General features: G+C 45.1%; 1 protein-coding gene across 15 annotated transcripts in view; it reads left to right on the top strand.

Moving 5' to 3' along the window:
- Positions 1-13,304, top strand: part of IL36G (interleukin 36 gamma) — a 55,052-nt gene that overhangs the window by 14,708 nt on the left and 27,040 nt on the right. The window contains exons 1-2 of one of the 15 annotated variants that reach the window (XM_081587395.1): positions 6,027-8,397; positions 12,984-13,243. The exons of 7 other annotated variants lie outside the window; for them this stretch is intronic. Coding sequence is in view for 1 of the 8 variants with exons in the window: in XM_081587387.1 (XP_081443513.1) it covers positions 13,089-13,243 (155 nt within the window). In the remaining 7 variants the exon portion in view is untranslated. Of the gene's footprint in view, positions 1-6,026; positions 8,398-9,546; positions 10,640-12,983; positions 13,244-13,304 lie in introns of those variants that run through there. 7 more of the 15 variants (XM_081587391.1, XM_081587389.1, XM_081587390.1 and 4 more) reach the window with 7 other exon arrangements.

Here is a 13,304-nt window from a genome sequence, read left to right as displayed (position 1 = left end):
GCAATCACTGGCTGGGCTAGCAGTGAATGTTCATCTTTTCTTCTGTCATTGGGTTTTCATAGCACTTTATAGACAAGGAAGTGTGGGACCCATGCAAACATTCTGGGACTCAAACTGAGGTCTTCCCGTTGTGTGTGATGGAAGGAACCATGGACTTAGAGGCAGGCAGACCTGCTGATCATCCTGTCTCTGCTACTTGTTACTACATGTCTTAGATGAGTTACTCACACTTCTGATGATCTGTCTGTCGGGACCAGCCCAACAGTGAACCGACCTGAGGGAGCAGTGTCGCAGAAGAATAAAGAAGAAGACTCAGAAATTAAGTGGGGATCAGGGGGTTGATGCCATTCACAGGCAAAAGCCCAGATCCTAATCCTTGCATGCCTTTTATTGTTAACTTCTACTTCCTTATTTCTGCTCTAGAGATGTATGTTCTTTACAATCTCAGATCGGGGATAAGGATATACAATGCACAGTCCTCAATGTCAAACATTCAGGCCTTTCATGACTTTGTTTAGCCTTTTGGCTAGTGATGCCTTTTCTCAGCAACTCCCTCAAGGCTCTGGTTACGGGAACAGTCACTAATGGTTTTCCATCAGTCACATCAGTACTTAAACATCTTGTTTTCAAGATGTCTTTCTGTGATGTACTTTTTACTGCTCCCAGCCCTTCGCCTGGGGGTGATGAGAAAGTCATTCTTATTTTTCAAAGAAGCCCCATTTATTATAGTGCAGGCTTGTGCATAGTATATTCCCTACACTGTCTTTATCAAAAAGGTGGAAATATAACACTTTCCCAGTAAAGTTGGGCTTCCCAGGTGGCACAGTTGGTAAAGAATCCACCTGCCAATGCAGGAGACTCAAGAGATGTGAGTTCTATCCCTGGGTCAGAGAGATCCCCTGGAGTAGGAAATGACAACCCACTCTAGTATTTCTGATTGGAAGATTCCAGGGACAGAGGATCCTGGCAGGCCACAGTCCATGGGGTGGCAGAGAGTCAGACATGACTGAGCATACACACAGTAAAGTTGTCATGGGAAACAAACATTCCCTTGTGGAAAGAGTTCAGCATGGAGTTTGGTATATATTTATCAAGAAATGTGAATTTCTTGTCCTTCACCAGCTCCAAGTCCTGTATCAACTTCCTGGGTTTATTCTTCCCCCAAAGGCTAATTCTTTCAAAGCAGAAATTGCAAAGGCTGAGTGCCAATTCCAACCACCCACTCCCCGTTTTAGATGCCCCCAGGAGAAAGTTCCCTGCTTCTTAAGGGAGGTTTAGTTACCCACCACCCTCCCCTCCCATCCCACAACCCCTTGGAAGGTCACCAGAATGGGTGGAAGCCACAGAAGAAAGGCTGGGGTCTGATGCCAGGGTGCCTTGTGCTGATGACAAGAGACAAAGACAAAAAGTTAGCAAACTCAATGCCATTAGCCTAAGGTGTAAGTTCTTTGGCTTAGAGGTGATTTAATTCTTAACTTTGGCAGCTGCTAAAGGGCAATCTGTAAAACTTTCACACAGAAACATATTAGTACTCTTAAAAGGGCTCTGTGTCCAATAATTTGGGAAGATTCTGAATTAAGGACTGTTAAGCTTGATTCCTTAAAGTGGGACTTCTCAGAACCATTTTTTCCCCCAGAATATTTGGTGAGGAATCACAAGAGTTTTGCCAATGATGATCTAGCTAGACCTCCTCTAGTCCAAAAAAGGGGTCCCTTTTTTGATTTTTGGGTTGGAGGGCTAAGTAAGATTTTCAACAAGATGGATCTCACTCCTGGTTATTCCTTTGAAATTTTAAAGTTTTATTTTATTTATTTATTTGCTTGTGCTGGGTCTTATAGTTGCAGCATGTGGGATCCAGTTCCCTGAGCAGGGATCCAACCTAGGCGTCTCTCATTGGGAGCGCAGAGTCTTAGCTACTGGGCCACCAGAGAAGTCCTGTGGTTTTGCCTTTTGTGGTCTAGGGAGTTTAGCATCTGCAAACCAGTTAATTGGAGAAGCAGTGCTTTGAAGTTTTGTTCTGATTTTTAAATCAGAGTGTATATATGAAAATTGTGTCTACTCAAGATAGGACTGGGGTCCTGAATCCTAATATGTCCCTTTCCAACACTTTTCATAACTGTCCCTGTCTACCTAATGTGCTTGAGCTTCCCAGGTGGCTCAGTGGTAGAGAATCCACCTGCAATCGGGAGACCCATGTTCAATCCCTGGGTGGGAAAGATCCCCTGGAGAAGGAAATGGTAACCCAGTCCAGTATTCTTGCCTGGAGAATCTCATGGACAGAGGAGCCTGGCAGGCTACAGTCCATAGGGTTGCAAAGAGTTGGACATGACAATTAAACGTGCTAGGGAAATTCCTGGAGCTCAGTTCTTTGGCAAATTGGACAGAGGAAGAACCATTTCTATAGACAGCATTGAACACATTTCCTATTTGGGAATCACTTTATGATGTTCATGATGAATTTGCAGAGGTTGCTTACCTTCCAGGTCTGGCAAGGATTCAGACTCATTTTCATGGAACTCATGGTCAGTTTTCATGTCTGAGCTGCCCTCTGAAGAAGACATCACCCAAGGGAGGAATTAATGTGATGGGAGAGGTGAAGGGAACTCTGGACCTGCAGAGATCAGGGGATGCTGGTTATGAAATCTCCCTAGTCTAGAAAACCTCACCCAGTGCCCTAATGCCTACCTACAGGACCTTGCCTCATCTCTACTTGTTCAGTTCAGTTCAGTTGCTCAGTCGTGTCCGACTCTTTGCGACCCCATGAACCGCAGCATGCCAGGCATCCCTGTCCATCACCAACTCCCAGAGTCCACCCAAACCCATGTCCATTGAGTCAGTGATGCCATCCAACCATCTCATCCTCTGTCATCCCCTTCTCCTCCTGCCCTCAATCTTTCCCAGCATCAGGGTCTTTTCCAATGAGTCAGCTCTTCACATCAGGTGGCCAAAGTATTGAAGTTTCAGCTTCAGCATCAGTCCTTCCAATGAACACCCAGGACTGATCTCCTTTAGGATGGACTGGTTGGATCTCCTTGCAGTCCAAGGGACTCTCAAGAGTCTTCTCCAACACCACAGTTCAAAAGCATCAATTCTTCGGCGCTCCACTTTCTTTATAGTCCAACTCTCACATCCATACATGACCACTGGAAAAACCATAGCCTTGACTAGATGGACATTTATTGGCAAAGTAATGTCTCTGCTTTTTAATATGCTCTTTAGGTTGGTCATAACTTTCCTTCTAAGGAGCAAGCATCTTTTAATTTCATGGCTGCAATCACCATCTGCAGTGATTTTGGAGCCCAGAAAAATAAAGTCTCTCACTGTTTCCACTGTTTCCCCGTCTATTTGCCATGAAGTGATGGGACCAGATGCCATGATCTTAGTTTTCTGAATGTTGAGCTTTAAGCCAACTTTTTCACTCTCCTCTTTCACTTTCATCAAGAGGCTCTTTAGTTCTTCTTCACTTTCTGCCATAAGGGTGATTCCATCTGCATATCTGAGGTTATTGATATTTCTCCTGGCAGTCTTGATTCCAGCTTGTGCTTCCTCCAGCCAGCGTTTCTCATGAAGTAGAGAGCCCCATGTCTCTACTTGTCGAAGTACGAAATCATTTCAATTCATAATCAAATTCTGTTTAGAGTGTAGTCCACTGAGGTAATTCAGTGGTTTGCCTATCAAATGACTATTTTTGGCTACTTGCTGTATTTTATTTCTCATGTGGAAGAATTCCCAGAAATCACCTGGGAGGAGTCTTGCTAAAATGCAGATTCTGATACAGCAGGTCTGGCAAGTTCATAGGAGGTGCTGCTGGTTCACAGACTGAGTGTGTGTGTGTGTGTGTGTGTGTGTGTGTGTGTGTTAGTCGCTTAGTTGTGTCCAACTCTTTGCAACCCTATGGACTGTCTATGGAATTCTCCAGGCAAGAATACTGGAGTGGGTTGCCATTTCCTTCTCCAGGGGATCTTCCTGACCCAGGGATTGAACTCAAGTCTCCTGCATTGCAGGTAGACACTTTCCTGTCTGATTCACCAGGGAAGCCACTGTCAGGCATATACTGGGTTGCCCCAAAAGTTCTTTTGGGTTTTCAGTAACAGCTTATGGAAAACCTGAATGAAATTTTGAGCCAACCAAATACACACACACACACACACACACACACACACATATATACTTGCCTTAGAGATTCTTACAGAGATCCCCTAGACACTAAGGAATTTCGTGTTTGAGTTGAGAAGTTTGAGGACCACTGATTTAGAAGGTAGAGGTCATGTTGATCAGGCAGAGCGCTCCCTTGGGATTAGTCAGTCCCTATGACTGTGCATAGGAGAAGAAAATGGCAACCCACTCCACTGTTCTTGCCTGGAGAATCCCAGGGACAGAGGAGCCTGATGGGCTGCCGTCTATGGGGTCGCACAGAGTCGGACACAACTGAAGTGACTTAGCAGCAGCAGCAGCAGCATGACAGTGCATTTAGTTGTGGAAACAAAACTGTTAGAATGGGGTTGTGCTGCGCTTGGAGACAGAGAGGACTGTATTGATCCACCCAATAAAGAAGAAAAAGTCTGATACTTCCACAAGCACCTGAGAAGGGCAAGGCAAGGGCCCTGGAAATTGAGGGAGGCCAAGGAGTATGAAAGGAGAAAGAGAGGACTGGGAGCTGGGGCTGGAGGAGATGGTGTGTGAGAAGTTTCTGACGAAGGTATCACTGATGTATGTCTTACCAGGAGGGGTAGAGGTTGTTTGCTATATGCTGTCATCTCCCATGTGTGTGATGACCCCTTACTACTCTGGGTGTGGTCTGGGGATCAGTAGTATCAGTAACACTTGAGAGCTTATTAGACAGAAATAGAGAGTATGGAGCCCCACCTCAACCCCAGAAACAGAGTCTGCATACTAATAAGATATCCAGATCATTCCCATACACGCTGGTGTTTGAGAAGCACTGTGCTAGCTGAGTTTCTCAGTACTGCTGACATGGAAATACTCAGAAGAGTTAATAAAAATATGGAGGTCTGGGTCCCACCCTCAGAAATTCCTATTTGAGGGACTTCCATGGTGGTCCAGTAGTTAAGAATTTGCTAGCTAATGCAGGGGACATGGGTTCCATCCCTGGTTCAGGAACAACTCACATGCTGTTGAACAACTAAGTCTGTGTGCCACAAATAGTGAGCCCGCCTGCATCCTGATCCTGTACTCTGCAAAGGAGAAGCCACTGCAATGAGAAGCCAGAGTACTACTGTTGGAGAATAGCCTCCGATTGCTACAACTAGAGAAAGCCCGTGCACAGCAACGAAGACCTAGTGCAGCCAAAAATAAATAAATAAAAAAGAAATTCCTACTTGATTGATCTAGAGATTTGACTCAGCATCAGAATATTTAAAAGTCTTACAGGTGTTTCTAAAGCCAAGTGAGAACTACAGAGCTGCTACTGTCAGTACCACCTTTTTTTGTTTTGGAGGAAATCAGAGTTCTGGGTCAGTTTGGGACCAACACAAGAACCAACTGAAATATGTGAGCCAAGAGAGAGATCAGAGGGCATAAGAAATCACTGATGACAAAGAGGTACCCTGAGGTGTTAGGAAATAGGATAAGACAAATTGGGTTTCCACCATATGTTGGATAGGCGATTAAGTCAATTCCTATTAAACATTGCAAAAAAGATGATTCCAATAGCCTGGAGAATCTGGAGATGTCTAGGTAACTGACATCCAATTATGGACAAAATATGCTCACAAGGCTAATGAAATTCACAACAGACTTTTAGATGATATTTACTTGGGTGGTATCTACAGATCCATCTAAAAAAGCCACATTCAGCCATCTGGCATCTGTCTCCATCAAGCAAAGAGTGCTCAAAACAGTGAGTCCAAAAGTACTCTTCTAAGACAAATTCTCTATTTGCCTTCAAAATTAGTCACTCCAGCCCTTGGGATAGAGGAGTTTGTGACATCAGTGGTACTCTACCATGACACACCAAGATAGCTATGATCTCAAGCTTCATACTTGCCCTCTCCCATTGTTGTTGTATCGCTAACAACCCATTGATATTTAGGGCCTCCTGGGAGAAAATGTCTGTTCTTGTTCTTAGGAGCAAGTTGCTCAAGGTGGTCTTAGGGATAAAATTCCGAATAGCTGAAAAGCATAAGCATAATTTAAAAAAAAATTCAGCCAAGCCAATGAGTGCTATTCCACCTCTTCATTTATGCAGGTCCGTAGCTAAGGAAAACAATTTAGATGGAACTTGATCCAGAAGACTGTGAAGAGCCAAAGTCATTGGGACCCACAGCTCAGAGGGTGATTTCTAGAAACCAGGGATGAGGACCACATACCTGGGCCAGGGAGGTCCCGTGTCTGAGGCTCTGAGTGGATATCAGTGTGCTGGTGTGTCCTATATGCTACCAGGACTGCTGCTCATCTGGATAATGGATGAGAGTGGGTAGATGTGAAATTATGGTAACAACAATTAGTCAACAAATCACTGGTGGGGCAGATTAAAGATGACTGTGGAGTCTTTAATATTCATCTCCTTGAGATGAGTGATCCATGTATCCTGTCTTTGATTCTGGGTGGGCTCTGTGATTGCTCAGCCAATAGAAGGTGGTGGAACTGTGTCTGTGTTCAGCCTCTTCCAGGTCTTAGGGACTGGTGGCTTTTACTTCCTGTCTCTTGGGATATTTGTTCTTGCAACCCAGTCATTATTCTGTGAGAAATCCCAAGCAGCCCCACTTAGGAGGTCCACATGGAAAGAAATTAAGGCTCCACTGAGACCCCTGCTGAGCTCCAAGCTGACACCCAGCACCAATATGAGAGCAAAAGGAGGGGCCTCCTGGGAAAGCATCCTCCAGGCCCAGTTGAGTCGAAACAGAGTCACTATCTCAGCTGAGCCCTGTCCATAATGCAGAATTATGAGCAAAATAAGCCAAAAAATGAGACTTTCCTGGTGGTCCAGTAGCGACTCTGTGCTTCCACTGCAGGGGGTACAGGTTTGATCCCTGAGGGATCTGAGAGTCTGCATGCCATGCCACATGGCCAAAAAAAGAAAAAGCCACAAAGTTTTGGGGTAGTTGGTTATGGCAGGAATAGATAATTAGAAGAAGTTTTGGTATCAGGAGTGAGGTGCTCCAGTAACTAAAGTTTAAAACATGTGACCCCAGCTTTGTCTTTGAGAGGCTGGTAGAAGCTGGAAGGCTTTGAGGAGACTGCTCAAAAAGGCTTGAAGGGTAGTGGGGAAGATGCGACTGAAAACTGGAGAAAAGAATGGTGTGTGTTATGTCACAGAGGAGGGAAGTTTAGCAAAACTGATGTCTGAAGTAATGTGGGAAATTGAATCTCAGAAGGATTGAAGGGTGTGCCTGGGAGGTCCTTTACAAAACTTAAAGGTCTTGAACCACAGAAACCTCATAGGTGATGCAAGGTAGGTGGGCTGTCTACAAAGGAAATGTAGGTGTGTCTTTTTGTCTAGTGGAGTCAATTATTGATTGAGAATGCAAGATATTTTTTTAAACTTACAGTTATTGAATTTATTTACCCATTAGTGAAAAATGTAATTAATTTATAATCTATAGTTTGATTCCAAGTTAGTTAAAAGGAAGATCATCAGAATTATATTATTATGATCTTGTTGTTTAGTTGCTAAGTTTTGTCTGACTCTTTGCAACCCCATGGACTGTAGCCCGCCAGGCTCCTCTGTCCATGGGATTTCCCAGGCAAAAATACTGGAGTAGGTTGCCATTTCCTTCTCCAGGGATTTCCTTCTCCTAGGGATCGAACCCACATCTCCTGTTTGGCAGACAGATTCTTTACCACTGAGATACCTGCTGCTGCTGCTGCTAAGTCGCTTCAGTCGTGTCCGACTCTGTGCGACCCCATAGACGGCAGCTCACCAGGCTCCGCCGTCCCTAGGATTCTCCAGGCAAAAATACTGGAGTGGGTTGCCATTTCCTTCTCCAGTGCATGAAAGGGAAAAGTGAAAGTGAAGTCGCTCAGTCGTGTCCGACTCTTAGCGACCCCATGGACTGTAGCCTACCAGGCTCCTCCGTCCATGGGATTTTCCAGGCAAGAGTACTGGAGTGGGGTGCCATTGCCTTCTCCGCTGAGATACCTGGGAAGCCCTATATGTATATATGCATAGCAGCGGCTGCATATGTATATATGCATAGCGGCGGCTGCGCGGTGCTGGAGAGAGAGAGGTGAAGAGGAGATACCCCACGTCCAGGGTCAAGAGCAGCAGCTGTGAGGAGATATCCCACATACAAGGTCAGGAGCACCGCCTGTGCTTTGCTGGAGCAGCCGTGAAGAGATACCCCAGGTCCAAGGTCAGGAGTGGCGGCTGCACTTCGCTGGACAGGCCGTGTGGAGATACCCCACGTTCAAGGTCAGAAAAACCCCAGTAAGACGGTAGGTACTGGAGCTGCTGTGAGGAGATACCCCACATCCAACTTCAAAGGAGAAGCCCCAGTAAGACGGTAGGAGGGGCAAATTCGCATTTAGAATCAAACCCTGTTCCTGCCAGAGACGCGCAGAGGGCTCAAACAAACCTTGTGTGCACCAGGACCCAGGGACCCCACAGAGACTGAGACAGAACTGTGAATGAGCATCTCCTGTGGAGGTATGGGTCAGCAGTGGTCTGCCGCAGGGACAGGGGCTCTGGGTGTGATTATGGTATAAGTCCTCTTGGAGGAGGTCACCATTAACCCCTCTATAGAGCTGCCAGAACTTACACAGGACTGGGAAACAGATTCTTGGAGGGCACAACAGAACCTTGTGTACCAGGACCCAGGAGAAAGGAACAGTGACCCCACAGGAGATTTGCCTGTGGGTGTCCAGGAGTCTCCGGTGAAGGCGTGGGTCGGTGGTGGCCTGCTGCAGGGTTGGGGGCACGGACTGTGGCAGTCTGTGCCTGGGATCTTTTGAGGGAGGTTATCATTATCTTCATTACCTCCACCATAGTTTGGCCCCGGGTAAATAGCAGGGAGGGAACACAGCTCCACCCATCGACAGAAAGTTGGATTAAAGATTTACTGAGCATGGCCCCGCCCATCAGAACAAGACCCAGTTTCCCCCTCAGTCAGTCTATCCCATCAGGAAGCTTTCATAAGCCTCTTATCCTTCTCCATCAGAGGGCAGACAGACTGAAAACCACCATCACAGAAAACTAACCAATCTAACCCCATGGACCATAGCCTTGTCTAACTCAATGAAATTATGAGCCAGGCCATGTAGGGCCACCCAAGACAGATGGGTCATGGTGGAGAGGTCTGACAAAATGTGGTCCACTGGAGAAGGGCATGGCAAACCACTTCAGTATTCCTGCCTTGAGAACCTCATGAACAGTATGAAAAGGCAAGAAGATAGGACACAGAAAGATGAACACCCCAGGCTGGTAGGTGCCCAATATGCTACTGGAGATCAGTGGAGAAATATAACTCCAGAAAGAATGAAGAGATGGAGCCAAAGCAAAAACAACACCCAGTTGTGGATATGACTGATGACGGAAGCAAGTTCTGATTCTATAAAGAACAATATTTCATAGGAACCTGGAATGTTAGGTCCATGAATTAAGGCAAATTGGAAGCAATCAAACAGGTGATGGCAAGAGTGAACGTCGACATTTTAGGAATCAGCTAACTAAAAAGAAGACTCTTGAGAGTCCCTTGGACTGCAAGGAGATCCAATCAATCCATCCTAAAAGAGATCAATCCTGGGTGTTCACTGGAATGTCCGATGTTGAAGCTGAAACTCCAATACTTTGGGCACCTCATGCGAAGGGTTGACTCATTGGAAAAGACCCTAATGCTGGGTAGGATTGGGGGCGGGAGAAGAAGGGGACGACAGAGGATGAGATGGTTGGATGGCATCACCGACTCGATGGACATGGGTTTGGGTAGACTCCGGGAGTTGGTGATGGACAGAGAGGCCTGGCGTGCTGCAATTCATGGGGTCACAAAGAGTCGGACACGACTGAGCGACTGAACTGAACTAAAATGGACTGGAATGGGTGAATTTAACTCAGATGACCATTATATCTACTACTGTGGGCAGGAATCCCTCAGAAGAAATGGAGTAGCCATCATAGTCAACAAAAGAGTCCAAAATGCAGTACTTGGATGCCATCTCAAAAATGACAGAATGATCTCTGTTCGTTTCCAAGGCAAACCATTCAGTATCACGGTAATCCAAGTCTATGCCCCAACGAGTAATGCTGAAGAAGCTGAAGTCGAACAATTCTATGAAGACCTACAAGACCTTCTAGCACTAACATCCCCAAAAGATGCCCTTTTCATTATAGGGGACTGGAATGCAAAAGTGAAAGTCAAGGAACACCTGGAGTAACAGGCAAATTTGGCCTTGGAGTACAGAATGAAGCAGGGCAAAGGCTAATAGAGTTCTGCCAAGAGAATGCACTGGTCATAGCAAACACCCTCTTCCAACAACACAAGAGAAGATTCTACACATGGACATCACCAGATGGTCAACACAGAAATCAGATTGATTATATTCTTTGCAGCCAAAGATGGAGAAGCTCTATATAGTCAGCAAAAACAAGACCGGGAGCTGACTGTGGCTCAGATCATGAACTCTTTATTGCCAAATTCAGACTTAAATTGAAGAAAGTGGGGAAAACCACTAGACCATTCAGGTATGACGTAAATCAAATCCCTAGCGATTATACAGTGGAAGTGAGAAATAGATTTAAGGGACTAGATCTGATAGACAGAGTGCCTGATGAACTACGGACGGAGGTTTGTGACATTGTACAGGAGACACGGAGCAAGATCATCCCCAAGAAAAAGAAATGCAAAAAGTCAAAATGGCTGTCTGAGGAGGTCTTACAAATAGCTGTGAAAAGAAGAGAAGCCAAAAGCAAAGGAGAAAAGGAAAGATATACCCATTTGAATGCAGAGTTCCAAAGAATAGCAAGGAGAGATAAGAAAGCCTTCCTCACTGATCAGTGCAAAGAAATAGAGGAAAATAATAGAGTGGGAAAGACTAGAGATCTCTTCAAGAAAATTAGAGATACCAAGGGAACTTTTCATTCAAAGATGGGTTCAATAAAGGGCAGAAATAATATTAAGAAGAGGTGGCAAGAATACACAGAAGAACTGTACAAAAAGGATCTTCATGACCCAGATAATCACGATGGTGTGATCACTCACCTACAGCCAGACATCCTGGAATGTGAAGTCAAGTGGGCCTTAGGAAGAATCACTACAAACAAAGCTAGTAGAGGTGATGGAATTCCAGTCTAGCTATTTCAAATCCTAAAAAATGATGCTGTGAAAGTGCTGCATGCAATATGCCAGTAAATTTGGAAAACTCAGAAGTGGCCACAGGACTGGAAAAGGTCAGTTTTCATTCCAGTCCATAAGAAAGGCAATGCCAAAGAATGTTCAAACTACTGCACAGTTGCACTCATCTCACACGCTAGTAAAGTAATGCTCAGAATTCTCCAAGCCAGGCTTCAACAATACATGAACTGTGAACTTCCAGATGTTCGAGCTGGTTTTAGAAAAGACAGTGGAACCAGAGATCAAATTGCCAACATCTGCTGGATCATAGAAAAAGCAAGAGAGTTCCAGAAAGACATCTATTTCTGCTTTATTGACTACGCCAAAGCCTTTGACTGTGTGGATCACAATAAACTGTGGACAATTCTGAAAGAGATGGGAATACCAGACCACCTGACCTGTCTCTTGAGAAATCTGTATGCAGGTCAGGAAGCAACAGTTAGAACTGGACATGGAACAACAGACTGGTTCCAAATAGGAAAAGGAGTACATCAAGGCTGTATATTTTCTTCTTTAACTTATATGCAGAGTACATCATGAGAAATGCTGGGCTGGATGAAGCACAAGCTGGAATCAAGATTGCCAGGAGAAATATCAATAACCTCAGATAAGCATATGACACCACCTTTATGGCAGAAAGTGAAGAAGAACTAAAGAGCCTCTTGATGAAAGTGAAAGAGGAGAGTGAAAAAGTTGGCTTAAAGCTCAGCGTTCAGAAAACTAAGATCATGGCATCTGGTCCCATCACTTCATGGGAAATAGATGGAGAAACAGTGGAAACAGTTGCAGACTTTATTTTCTTCGGCTCGAAAATCACTGCAGATGGTGACGGCAGCCATGAAATAAAAAGACACTTACTCCTTGGAAGAAAAGTTATGATCAACCTAGACAGCATGTTAAAAAGCAGAGACATTACTTTGTCAACAAAGATTTGTCTTGTCAAGGCTATGGTTTTTCCAGTAGTCATTTATGGATGTGAAAGTTGGACTATAACGAAAGCTGAATGCCAAAGAATTGATGCTTTTGAACTGTGGTGTTGGAGAAGACTCTTGAGAGTCCCTTGGACTGCAAGGAGATTCAACCAGTCCATCCTGAAGGAAATCAGTCCTGGGTGTTCATTGGAAGGACTGATGCTGAAGCTGAAACTTCAATAATTTGGCCACCAGATGTGAAGAGCTGACTCATTGGAAAAGACCCTGATGCTGGGAAAGATTGAGGGCAGGAGGAGAAGGGGATGATAGAGGATGAGATGGTTGTATGGCATCACCAACTCAATGGACATGAGTTTGAGTAAACTCTGGGAGTTGGTGATGGACAAGGAGGCCTGGCATGCTGCAGTCCATGGGGTCGCAAAGAGTCCGACACGACTGAGCAACTGAACTGAACTGATACTTATAATATATATAAACAAAGTGTGAAGTCCCATACGAAGGTCACAGGTGCAAGGCCTTGTACCAATACCATAGATCCAGAGCCCGGCACCAACTTTCCGGTCTTGGATGTGAATCCTCCATCCAGCTAGACTCCTTGAAGTTGCTTGGAGCAGCAGTGAACTGACTCCACTGAGTTCTGTCCAACAGGCAGAGTCTTGAACAAAAATGTGGTTGTTATTACTTTAAGATACTAAGTTTCGGGTGGTTGGTAATGCAGTAGCAGATGATGGAGATATTTGACTTCCTCTAATCTTTATTGTAGCCATCTTCAAGGCCAGGAAACCATCTAAGCCATGATGAAGGAGGAAGGAGAAGATGAGGGGACTGCATATCCACTTTGGCAACAAAGTGTCTGTGGAAAGCAGCCATGATGTGTTCAAGCAAGGACACTGGGTTCAAGCAAGGCTTCTGCTCTCATTTAAATTTTCTTAACAGCCCGAGGTGTCCAGGCAGCAGTGGCCTCTATTGTAATCAAAAGAAGGGTGTGGCTGCTCCTTGCTCAAAAGCCATGAAAAAGGCCAGGTCGGTGAAAAGGAAAGTTTACTTTATTTTGGGGAGCAGGGAGGATGGATGCCTCTCCAAA

Source organism: Giraffa tippelskirchi, chromosome 4 (genome assembly GCF_054371585.1).
Source record: "Giraffa tippelskirchi isolate mGirTip1 chromosome 4, T2T-mGirTip1v1.2.pri, whole genome shotgun sequence".
NCBI lineage: Eukaryota > Metazoa > Chordata > Mammalia > Artiodactyla > Giraffidae > Giraffa > Giraffa tippelskirchi.
The sequence above is the reverse complement of the archived record's forward strand: the minus strand, read 5'-3'. Positions and strand labels throughout refer to the sequence as shown.